The sequence below is a fragment of the Meles meles genome, chromosome 4, assembly GCF_922984935.1.
Source record: "Meles meles chromosome 4, mMelMel3.1 paternal haplotype, whole genome shotgun sequence".
In the NCBI taxonomy this organism is placed as follows: Eukaryota; Metazoa; Chordata; class Mammalia; order Carnivora; family Mustelidae; genus Meles; species Meles meles.
In genome coordinates, this window is record NC_060069.1 from 22,999,328 (window position 1) to 23,012,458 (window position 13,131).

The 13,131-nt window shown below is 34.3% G+C and overlaps 1 protein-coding gene across 1 annotated transcript in view; it reads left to right on the top strand.

Annotated features, from left to right (window-relative positions):
* The window catches only part of CMC1 (C-X9-C motif containing 1), an 84,835-nt gene that overhangs the window by 16,919 nt on the left and 54,785 nt on the right, over positions 1–13,131 (top strand). The window contains exon 2 of the mRNA XM_046003580.1: positions 5,945–6,034. Within this exon, the coding sequence (XP_045859536.1) occupies positions 5,945–6,034 (90 nt within the window). The remainder of the gene's footprint in view (positions 1–5,944; positions 6,035–13,131) is intronic.

Sequence of the window (13,131 nt, forward strand, 5' to 3'; positions counted from 1 at the left end):
GGGAGAAAATAATCTTGCTCTTTCAATATATGAAGTACTGTTAATACATTTACATTATATACATTACTGTTGTAACATTTCATGGGGGGCATTAGGGAAAAAACCTAAAAAGGCTCTACTAGGGTAAAAATGGAAAAAAATTAAGACACACTGCTCTAAACTATACATAAGGAAACCAGGAATTGGCATTAGTATGCTAATGCAGGTACATACCTTAGTTGAATTTTATCAAATTTTACATGTGTGTGTGTGTGTGTGTGTGTTTATGATACTTTATTCCTACTAGTAATGTCTGAGCGATCCAGTTTCTCTATATCCTTGTTAGCACTTAGTATTATTACTTTTTTTTCTTTTAGCCATCTTAATAGGTCTTTAATGATAACTTTTGTAACTTTATTTTGGATTTCCCTAATGACTAATGATATCTCTTCATGTATTTATTTGCTATCCTTACATCTTTTTGTATAGTGTTTGTTCAAGTCTTTTGCCCATTTCTAAATGGATTGTTTTCTTACTGCTGGAGTTTAAAGAAGTCTATGTATTTTGGATGCAAGTCCTTTTTCAGATATGAAATTTGTGAATAATCTTTCTCACTATGTGGCTTGTCTTTTATCTTCCTAAAAGCGGTTTTTGTGAAAGTTTTTAATTTGGATGAAGTTTAAATTTATTGATTTTTTTTTTTTTTTAATGGATCATGAGTTTGGTGTTATATAAGAACTCTTTGTTTAACTCTGGGTCATGAAGATTTTCTTCTATGATTTCTTATACAAGTTTTCTTCCTTTAACTTTTTATTTTGAAATAATTTAGAGACTCACAGGAAGTTGTGAAAAATATTGTACAGAGTCCTACATGCCCTTCATGCTACTTTCCCTCAGTGGTGGCCTCTTGTATAACTGTAGCATAATATCAAAAGCAGGAAACTGAAGTTGGTATAATACTATTGCCTAGACTGTAGGCCTCTTCAGTTTTCACCAGTTTTCATATATATGCATATGTATGTGTATAGTCCTATAGAATTTTACTCCATGTTCCTGTTCTTACAAGGAAAACATTCAGTGCTTTACCATTAAGTGTGGTATAGAATTTTTTAGCTATAGGATTTTTGCAAACATTCTGTAGGTTGAAGAAGTTCCTTTCTGTTCCTAGTTTATTGAAAGTTTTGTGGGTTGTTTTTTTTTTTAAAGATTTTATTTACTTATTTGACAGACAGAGATCACAAGTAGGCAGAGAGAGGAAGAAGCAGGCTCCCTGCTGAGCAGAGAGCCCGATGTGGGGTTGGATTCCAGACCTGGGATCATGACCTGAGCTGAAGGCAGAGGCTTTAACCCACTGAGCCACCCAGGTGCTCCGAAAGTTTTGTTTGTTTTTAATAAATGGTATTATCAAATGTTTTTTCTGCTTTAATTGATGTGATCGTGTGGTTTTCTTTTTTTAGACTGTTAATATGCTAGATCACATTGATTAATTTTGAAATAATGAACCAACCTTGTATCTTGGAATAAACCCAACTTGATATGGTGTATTTTTCTTTTTCTATATTGCTGGATTATATTTGCTAATATTTAATGAGAAGTTTTGAATCTATATTCATGAGGAATACTGGGTTTTTTTGTTTTTGTTTTTGTTTTAATATTGTCTTTGCTTTTGGTATAAGGCTAGTCTCATAAAATAGTGCTAGGAAGAGACTATAGAATTGGTGCTATTTGTTCAATAAGTATTTCATAGACTTTGTCAATGAAACCATCTGGGCTGGTTTTATTGATTTTTTTTCTAAAACAGCAACAACAAAAACAGTATGATTATCTCATTTGTTTCCCTGTTGTCAATTATTCTGATTTCTGCTCTTTATTTTTTTATTTGCTTGTTTTAGGTTCTTTTTGTCTTTTTTCTAATTTTGTCAGATGGAAGCATAGATATTAGTTTGAGACTTTCTTCTTAAATGTTTACACTTATTGCAACAAATTTTCCTACAAGCACTACTTTAGCTTTGTCTTAGAAATTTTAGTAAACTTTGTTATTATTTTCATTCAGGTCATTGTGGTCTTCTCCACTCCTCATCCTTCTTTGATTTATGAATTATTTAGAAGAGTGCTGTTTAGTTTCCAAGTTTTAGGAGACTTTCCTGTGACATTTTGTTTTGGTATCTAGTTGATTCCATTATGGTCAGAGAAAATACTTTCAATTTGGTGATACTCCATTTGATTTATCTAGTGTTTTCTAAATCTTTCTAATGGTTCTTATAAAGATTACAGTGTATATACATAGTTTATTACATCTTCCAGGGTGAACGTTTTATCATTTAAGTGAAATATAATCTTGCTATCACCAAAGTTGCTTTATCATCTCCTCATTATGGTATAGTCATCCTTACTATTACCTCTATATACATTGTTAATGCTAGGATTTTTTGCTTCTGTCAAAAATAACATTTAAAACTCAAGAATAGTTTATTTACCTTTCTGTTGCCTTTTCTTCATTCCTGTTGTCCTATCCTTCCTGTTTGAATAACTTCCTTTAGCCATTCCTTGAAAATATTTCTGCTGGCTAGAAGTTGCCTTAGCTTCCCTTCATCTGAGTAGTCTTTATTTCACCTTCAATCCTAAAGACTGTTTGATGGATATAGAATTCTTGACAGTTCTTTTCTGTAATACTTGAAAATACCATGCAGTTCCTTCTGGTGTCTGTGGTTTTGATGAGAAATCCTTTGTCTTTGGTTCTCCTGTATTTCTCTCTGATGCTGTGATTTCTCGTTGCCTCTCATTTTCAGAAGTTTGATTAAGATGTGTCTAGCTGTGTGTTTCTTTGGGTTTTTAACTGTTTTCCTTAAATTAATAGGTTTATGTCTTTAGCCTCATTTGGGAAGGTTTCAGCCATTATGTCTTCAAATATATCTTTGTTTCTGCATTTTTCCTTTTTTTCTGAGACTCTGGTAGGATAAGTGATGGATTTTTTTTCTTTTTTTGGCCCTGCAGGTCCCTGAGCCCTTTGTTCATTTTTTAAAAAGCTGGTTTTTTTAAATGATGTCATCTCCATTTGATTATTTGTATATTAATCTTACATCTGGAAATCTTGCTGACCTCACTGATTAGTTCTAATAGCTTTTTTGTCATATCTGTTGGATTTTCTAGATAGATGACCATATTACCTTTGAATAACTACAGTTTTATTTCTTCCTTTTCAATCTAGAAGCCTTTTATTTTTCTTACTTTATTACACTGTCTAGAACATCAAGGAAAATGTTAAATAGAAGTGGCAAAAGCAGACTTATTTACCTTGTTCCCTATCGTTGGGGAAAACATTTGGTGTTTCACTGATAAATAATAGTGGGGTTTTTTCTATAGTTATCATGTTGAGGAAATTTCCTTCTGTTTCTGCTTTACTGGAAGGTTTTATTAGGAATGGATTTTGATTTTTATCAGGTGTATTTCTGTGTCTATTGTGATAACCATGTGTTTTTCCTTTTTTTAGCTTTTTAATCTGATGAATTACATTTATCAGTTTTTGAATGTTAAGTAAATCTTGCAGTCCTGGGATAGATCTCATTTAGTCATGAAGTACTATCCTTTTTTATATTATTGGATTTAATTTGCTAATCTTTCATTAAGATTTTTGTATTTCTGTTGATGAGATATTGGATTATAGTTTTCTTGTAATGTCTTTGCCTGGTTTTGGTATCAGGGTAATGCTGGCTGTCTTTAATTTTCTGTAAGCATTTGTATGGAATTGATATTTCTTTTTTAAATGTTTGGTCAAATTCATCTGAGGCTCCCTATGTCTGGAATTTTTTTATGGGAGAAAGCTTTTAACTACAGATTCAATTTCTTTAATAGATACAGGGCTATAGTGGACATTCCTTCTTGGATTGCTCCCTCTTAAGACCTACCTGCTACGCTGGGAAAAATCAGCCCACATGGAGAAGTCATGTATAGGTGCTCTAGTTTACAGTCCTCACTGAGCCCATTCATCAGCCATTTCAGCCCAGAGGTTAAATGCGTAAGTGAAGAAGGAAGTCATCTTGGAAGTAGATCCTCCAGCCTCAGCTTTTGTAGCTGTTGAAGTCAATGCCAGTCATTTGACTCTTCTGGAAGAGGCCCCAGATAACTGTGAGGGGGAGAAGGGTCAATTCTGCTTTCCCTTTCTGAAGTACTGGCCTGTTGGCTCTCTATGCATAACAATGTTTGTTTTATGCCAAGTGTGTTGATGGCTTGTTGCACAACAGTAGGGGGTGGCTTCATTTCGGTAGGATGGGGATAGAGGTTTCAGTCCCTACGTATCTGAAAATATCTCCACACTCTTAATTGGCTTTGGAATCCTTGGATATAAAGAAATTCACTCTCAGAGCTTTGAAGTTATTTCTCCATTGTCTTAGTGTATCAAAGTCTTGCCAGTGAAACAATATAAATCTGATTCTCATTCCTCTGTGTAGGTAACGTTCTCTCTCTTTTGAAGCTTTTGGGATTTTTGACCTTCAGATATTTCTTTACAGTGTGTGTAGGTAATCCATAATCCATTTCGGTCTGAGGACTCATGTCTTTATATTTACTTCAGTATATTTCTTATACTTACTGTAAATTCTTTTTTTTTTTAACTCTTTTAAGTCTCCAAAATTTGAATATTTCTTGATTATTACAGTTGGTTTCCCCCTTTCACTATGTTGTCCCACCAAATTTAGGTGATTCTTGGCTGTTTTGTTGTTGATTTTGTGTGCTTTTTAAGATGCCCTTTTACGTGCTCTGCAAATACTCTCAGTTCATGGCTGCCTATATCCAGAGGTTGTTGGGAATTGCATAGTACCAGGAAAAGTTTAGGGGTCCTGGTCTTCCTATGTGTCACTAGATACTGGGAAATGTCCTGATCCTTTGGGGATAAATACATGTTATTTACTTCTTTTACCCATGGTCTAAAGGCAGCAAGAAGAGGTGACCCACTTGCTCCTGCTGAGGCATCTCAACTATGTGGGTGCCTAATGCATTCATTTACTTTGGTTTCCTTCGGGGAAGTCCCTTCCCATTTTGCCCCTTCAGTGCATGGAGCAATACCCACTTTTGGAATCAGTTTTTTCCTGGGGAAAAACTGCAGAGTATATGATTACCTCCTTTAATCTGATCTCATCTGCCTTTTGTTTTGTTTTTTGTTTTTTGTGTTTTTTTTAAAAGATTTTTATTTATTTATTTGACAGACAGAGATCACAAGTAGGTTGAGAGGCAGGCAGAGAGAGAGAGAGGAGGAAGCAGGCCTCCCGCCGAGCAGAAAGCCCGACTTGGGGCTTGATCCCAGGACTCCGAGACCACGACCTGAGCCGAAGGCAGAGGCCCAACCCACTGTCCCTTTGCTTTTCAGGACTCTACAAATTTAAGGAGCTGTTAGAACCCTGGAGTAGGTGCTGTGTCTACTCTTTTAGTCTAATTGTGGTCATTTTGTTTAAAAATGCACAGAAGTTTCACATGCTGTGTTTTTACATCACATGTAGTTCTGCTTTTTCTTCTGCCAGTTCGTTCTTTCTTAGGCTACTCTTAACTACTGGATTGAGAAACTACTTGTGTGTCTTGTAATCTTGGATCTGTTCCTTTATCCTTGAATCTCAGTATTGATAAAAATCCTCTTTTTTTGGATTATGTTAAGAAGGAAAATTATAATGTTTTAGTTTATGACCTTTTGACAAGGATGCATAGAATGTTATCAAGTGTTGCAGTGTAGCTTATAGAAATTTTTAGAAACCTATTGCTTGTGTCCCACATTTTTTTTGTTTTATACAAAAAATACTTAGAATGATTTTTACTAACTAAAATAATCACAATCTTATGAAGTTATAAGAGTCAGCTTTTGGTATATTTGTATAGGCTTTCATTTTAAGTAAAGCAGAGTGCTTATTTTTTCACTAAACCTTTTGATTTACTTGAGACTTCACTATATTAAAGAATGACCTTTTTTTTTTTTTTCCAGGGCAGCATCTCAGACATGTCGAAAAGGATGTTTTGATCCCTAAAATAATGAGAGAAAAAGCCCGAGAGAGATGTTCTGAACAAGTTCAAGGTAAGATTCAAATATTCATATAAAGATCAAATACATTTTTTATAATATGATCTGAATTTAATCCTTAGCCTCAGAGTCAAGTAGTCAATGAATTAATATGTATGAATTGCTTCTCACCCTTTCACAGAGATACCAGTATTTCAGCTTTCAGAACTTCCAGACGGTATTCAATTCATTTACAATTTAAAAATATTCTCCCAAATTACTAGTAAAAATTTTTTTTCCCCAGGAGTACAGTTACATATATAGAGAAAAACTTGGTTATTAGTATTTTAGAGAAACAAGTTATTCTGGTGATTTCGATGGGAAAGAAGAATGTAACATATACCTGTTTTCTTCATCAACATATTCTTATATATTCTAAGATGATTTTCTTTGGTGCCATTGTCTATTACTGAATTGTTAATGGAATCTCAGTAGTACTTACAGTGAGTCTTTATTTTTTACTTTTCTATATTTTATATTCTTAAATGGATGATATTTATGTAAATGAATGCATTAGGCACCCACATATGTATGTTTTCTTTAGAAAATGTTTCTTAACGTAGGATACTCCTGTATTCTGTACATCTAGAAACCTCCTGTTGATTAATATATAAAATTTAGTGAAAACATGTAAACAAAGCAGTGGACGGTGAAAACTGAGGCCATAGATGGGGGGGGGGCCATCATAAAAGCCGATGATAGTATTACTGTAGAAACAAATGTCTTTTTAAACAAATTTATCTCCTGAAATGGCCATCTAAAAGAAGTAGTAGTAAGATTTTTGCTGATGTACACTATTTTCCTGGCTCCCCTTCTTCACTTTTCCCTGTAGTCTTCTTCCTTGAGGGACTTCAGTGATTCTTTGTGAGGATGATGGGCTGTGATTCCCATCAGCAAGTTTCTCTATAGGGAGCCAGGCTGTGTCATCTGTAGTTTTGGGACTGTGTCAGTAATGTCTGGATGCCGGGAACATTTCTGTCCCTCTGAAGCTGTTCTTTGAGAATGACCTTTGAAATCCTTGGATTGAAGCGGTAAAAGAAGAGTAACTCTCCCAGCGGACACTGTGTGGTGGTCATTTCTGTTTCTTAGATGACTTATGACCTATTCCAGTTTCAAATCCATTCATAAGATTTAAGTTAAATCCATCCATAAATAATGTTATCAATAATTACTTAGTCTATGATACTAGTTTTGCTTTCACTGTGAATTAGTAGTTTAATCAGAGCACCCTCCTTGCACTCACACCCCCAGGTATCAGGAATAACTAACCAATTGCCACCTGCAGGCAGGGTTCACTGCAAAGCTGGAATTGGCAGGTGTCATGTGGATAGTCTAGAGATAATTTTTCACTTGCCTCAGAACTTTAAAATAAATACATATATATGTGTGTGTGTGCGCGTGTGTGTGTGTATAATCTCCTGACCCAGGTGAGGGAGGATAAAAATTAACAATGTGTAATGGAATTATAGAGCTAAATTTTTTACTACCAGGAAGATTTACTTACTACTGATATATTGGTTCAAAGTTATAAATATGAGTTGTATTTATCCTGTTTTTAACACATTATTCTGATATCTAGAATGAAAAAAGCTAGCTAACTCAATTACAGGTTGAGTTTTTACTCACATGATACAGATGCAAATGCAGAAGAATTGGGTTTGGGTTTCAGAACTGCCTTTGCTAACTCATAAAACAATGAAACTGTTTTTGTTGTTTTTTTTTTTTAACAAAAGAAATAGAGTACAACAAAATATAAGTTTGTGTTGCACAACTATCATATAACGAGTGGTGCAGAAAAAGTGTTCATTTTTTGCTTTATCAAAAGTTAAGTTGTTTTTAGGATGTTGACTTGGCTAAGTCTTTCTTAAAATATACTTAAAATCTTCTGAAGACTGAAGGCATCTTAAAATTTGAGATCTGCTTGGGTTTTTTCAATGCATTTGTCTGTATTAGAACATGGTGTAACAATTGATTTTTGAATATTTGAATCTTATAGATAATCATATTGTTTTTTTTTTTTAGGCCATATGGTCTGAAACTGTTATAGAATCTAAAATTATTTTATAAAACAATACTCTTTAGTATTCTTGCTTAACCATGTGGTTTAGTCAAGAACATATATGTTAAGCAGCATTGGTGTTAAGCAGCAGCAGAAGAGCTATATTTGAACTGAACAATAAGATGTAATTTAAAATCAGGACACTCACCTTGTAGTTTATTTACTATTTGTAGCCTTTGCTTTATTAAGTAATTGTAGGATTTTTATATAAAAGCATTGTGTGTGCTCACTGTAGTTTTTCGATAAAGATACAGGAATTTTAATAAGTGATCTGACTTTCTGCTAAATGCCTTAAACCTGATTATGTAGGAAAGCTTTTCTGTTTGATTTTTTGCATGTCATTTCATCCCAGCTGATCATAAGAACTGGGTCAGACTGCCAGCAACTTAGGTTTGTGAAGGGAATGGAACAGCTTTTGCAGGGACAAAGAGAAATGAAATCACTTTCAATGAAAGAAGGATGCCTCATTATAGCCACCAACAGCAGTTATTGACAGCTACACTTCCTATTAACAAGGAGCATTTAACTAAGAGTTTGGCTGTTGGATCTTTGGACTTGATCTAATTTGCTAGCATTAATTAGTTTCTTTTGAGCACAGACACTTGGTGCTCACAGCTATAGATTTGGAGGGCTAATTAGGATAGAAAATTGAACAGAATGGGGTAAGGCATTAACCTTCAACCATTACCAGCTGGGACACTGATAAAGACCACAGAGTCCAAATGCTCCCTATTGATGTGAAGAGTACCCTAATGAATATCAATTTCAGCCAGGTTGCTATATTCTTACTAGTTCTCTCTCCATTATAATTTTTAACCAGTTTCCGTGATACCTTCATTATGTATATATACACTATTGGTTTTTACTCTACACTGATTTAGTCCGAGTTGCACATTTCATCTTGTGTTTAAACACAATTAAAATTTGTCTTAAGTAGCTGATAACATTTAGAATGTTTCATTGTTACATGTCTTAATGCTTCTAAAACTTAATTTTTATTTACAATTCATGATTCTTATTCTACAGTGAATTTTTATAAAGTCACAATAACTGTCATTTCAAGTAATGAAAACTATAACCAGAAACAAGAAAATCTCAGCTTCTGGGTAACAAGTAAGCAGTATTTGTATTAAACTGGTGTCAACTTGATAATCTTTGTCTTTATAAAATGCCTTTTTGCGTTTTTGGTTTTTTTTAAATAGAAAAATAGTACCCATTACCTTTTCTTTTGGAATTTAACCTTGATTTGATGAGTAAAGGTGGCTTGACTTAGAGATTAGATACAGAACTGAGAATGCTGATCTTGTTATTATGTACACTCAAATAAGATTAACTGTTGGTAGAGTATACATCAATTGAGAAGCAAGTGATAAATTGGTTGGGATAGAAAGCTAAACTTTATAGTATTCTTTTGCCAGTGATACTGGCAATGAATAGAGCCACTAAAATTACCAGTGTATTTTAGATATTACAATGAACACTGACAATGTTGGGAATGAAACTGAAGGAACATTCTAGAATGTCATGGATCTCTCCAGGTGTCCCATTTTCCAAAAGCCAAAACAGAAATTCTCTTTGAAGTGTGATGGTGGAATCATTGCTTTTCTTGGATCTGGGAGTTACCAGCTTGTGGTGTTTTAGGAAGATGGTTTGATGACCTCTGGAGGTTACTTTTCATTCTGTGACTTTTTCCATGTGTTCGACTCTTTGTTTGCTAATTCAATTTATATTTTCTGTGTTAGTAATATTGTGTCACGTATACTATATGTTGTGGGTGTGTGTGTGTGTGTGTAGTTTGTCATCTATACATTATATAGAATATGCACATATGTAAACTATGTATTCTCATGTTACAGTTTTTCTTCTGGAAATAGTCCATGAGAAGAAGAATCACTGAATTGCTGTTTTTAAAAATTCATTGTATTTTTTTTTCTGAATTGCATAGTTGGCATTTTGATATAAAGCTTCCACATTGAATGACAAAATTAACTTTTTTTTTTTTTTAAGATTTTATTTATTTATTTGACAGAGATCACAAGTAGGCAAGGCAGGCAGGCAGAGAGAGAGAGGAGGATGCAGGCTCCCCACAGAGCAGAGAGCCTGATGTGGGTCTCGATCCCAGGACCCTGGGATCATGACCTGAGCCGAAAGCAGAGGCTTTAACCCACTAAGCCACCCGCGCCCCACAAAATTAACTTTAAAAATAACTTTTTTTTTTTCCTCTTGCTATGACACATCAAGACCAAAGACGTACTGTCATCAGGAATGGTCTGGAGCGCTCTTTAACCTAGATGTATCTACTACTCACTACTTTTTTTTTTTTTTAAAACCTTATTTTAATGTTTCTTTTGTATAATGTCTTCTTCTGCAGTCTGTTTTGATCTTTTGCCCAGTAGGTGGTAATGCTTAGTTCTAAAGGAATTCTGTAAAGCATAAGGAAGCACGGATTCTTCATTTCTTTGAGAACTCGCAGAGCTGTAGTAAACAAAATATCTGTCGTCTTCTATCAGTCACATGCAATGAAATATGTTGTATTTTAGAAATTCCAAGGATAATATGAACTGACAGGAAAAAAATCAAATTAAGAATGCTTTGGATATTCTTTAGGATGTTTACAGGTGGAAAACGATCAAAACTTTATTAAAACAAACTGGAGGACCGAAGACTGCACCTAGTCAAAGAAATCCATCTTTTAACCAACTGTGTTGCTTGAACCTGCCAAAAACTTTCCCTTTGTTGTTTGAGTGGTGCTGTTACTACCACATATATTTTTGCCGTTGAACAGTTCATCAATGTTAACTAACACTTAGGAGGGTCAAATATATAAAATCACCAAGTGTGATGCATATTGTTAAGAGTATGTTACATACACTAAGAAATATAGAGAGATTGAAAGTGCAGTTCTTCTTCTTTGGCCCTGCACTAGACTCATTGTGTATTTACACTCATGGCTAAGGTTTCTTACAGCCAAGGCACGTGAAATGGAGGAGACCAGGCGCAAGCTTCCAAGAGCCCTCTCCCAGTAGTCACTCAGGATGTGCTTAATTCCTCCAGTGTTGAATTGTGACCCCATGTGTGAAGTGTTGTGTACTAGGGAAACTCATTAGAGACTTAGTCCTCAGAGTTTTTATTAGGAGTTGGTCACACAGGCATCCTTTGGTTAGCATTACCAAAATTTCAGACTCCCAGAAGGAAAGCAGGTGTTCAGCATAAACCATATGGTTTGCACAAACAGTTTAGACACGGTGAGCCACTCTTAGCAATTAGAGAACGGTGGGAACACTCCCAAAATCCAAGTTGTCAGACACTAGCTAGGCCAACCTTCCAGATAGGCTTTTCTAAAGATAACAGCATCAGGCCTGCCGTGTTCACCCCTTTCTGTACATGGACATAATACAAATTAATTGCCAATAAGTACTTGTGTATGCCTCTCAGGCCTGATGTCATGACATTATGAGTAATAGACCTATATCTGACAAATACAGCTGAATTATTTTTAAAATGACTGAGCAAGGTATATGGTGGTCATTACTTATTGATTTTAGTGGTTCTCAGTTATGTTTAATTCATACCTGTATTGTAGGACTTAATGGCTTATCATGACTGCCTTGTTTCTGCGTAACAGGGCAGTTTTGTAATTATAACCATACATACATACTCTTGAATGAATTGGCTAGTTTTCTTCCCACAGAGAGAGATGTAGTCTCTTTGAGTTTTCGAAGTAAGTTAAATCTGTAAATGCTAAATCTTTAAATGACTAAATTAGCAGGGAGTTTTGTCAGGGCAGATGAATTTAATATCTCAAACAAGTAATTTATACAACTTATTTTTGAAGGTCTAAGTGTGAAAATTCTATATTCGTGACTTGAAACTTAGGAATATTAAGATGAATAAATAAAATATGAACCAACTTCTTTATTCTTCTTCTTTGTTTACTTCATTAACAAGTTTTTATTATATCCCAGCTTTCCTAGGCCTGACCTTTCAATGATTTTGCTGTAATAGTTTTAAATTCTTTTATCTTATGAGAAATTAATCCAAAATTAAATATGGGCTTGAAACAGTACCATCCCTTGTTTATAAAACCTAAGTACAAGATCACATTTCACTTACGTTAACTGATGATCCTTAAGTTGTAATTGACATTCTTTTGAGGTAATCAAAGCAGATGACTGGTTAACTTCGTGCAAATACTCACAAATACATATATATACACATTATATATATATATATGAAATTATATTTTTTGAAGATTTTATTTATTTATTTGACAGAGATCACAAGTAGTTAGGCAGGCAGAGGATGAGGGGGAAGCAGGCTCCCTACTGAGCAGGGACCCCCCTCGATGCAGGGCTCCATCCCAGGACCCTGAGATCATGACCTGAGCTGAAGCAGAGACTTAACCCACTGAGCCACCCAGGCACCACCCCACAAGTAATTATATTTTGACTGAAATACATTCTTAGAGGAATCTTGTCTATTGGAAAGGGGGGTAATTTATATAAAGGGGGAAATCTGGTTTGTACAAAACTCTGGAATGCATTTAGATTTAGAACCACTTAAAAAATAATCAGTTCCTTTTTACAGAGGGCTAGAATTTGGTTGGAACTATAATGTATAAAACAGATAAAGGCAGCATTTTATTGTATGTTTAATTTTATTACATTTACAGAGTCAACATGTAGAAACAATCTTGCATTATTTTCATGAAGCAAATTATAAATCAGATATTATAGGTTACAGATGTAGCGTAGTATGTATCTCCTCTTCAGTTCATTTTTCTGGCTTTCTTTTTGAGGAATACAAAATACAGAGTAAATCCTAAATCATATAATGTAGTAGTCTAAGTAGTAATGATTTCTTATGATTTACTCAGATTTTTGGAATATTCAATTAAACAACTATGAGAGAAATTTTGATCCTAGACCCAGAAATAAGTTTATCCAGCATCATATTTTAACATATTGGTTGTCTAGCATTCAGTTGTTAGCATTCAGTTGTACTATTTGCATGTATTTTAGTGTTATCCAATTACTGTATCACTAAAGATGTA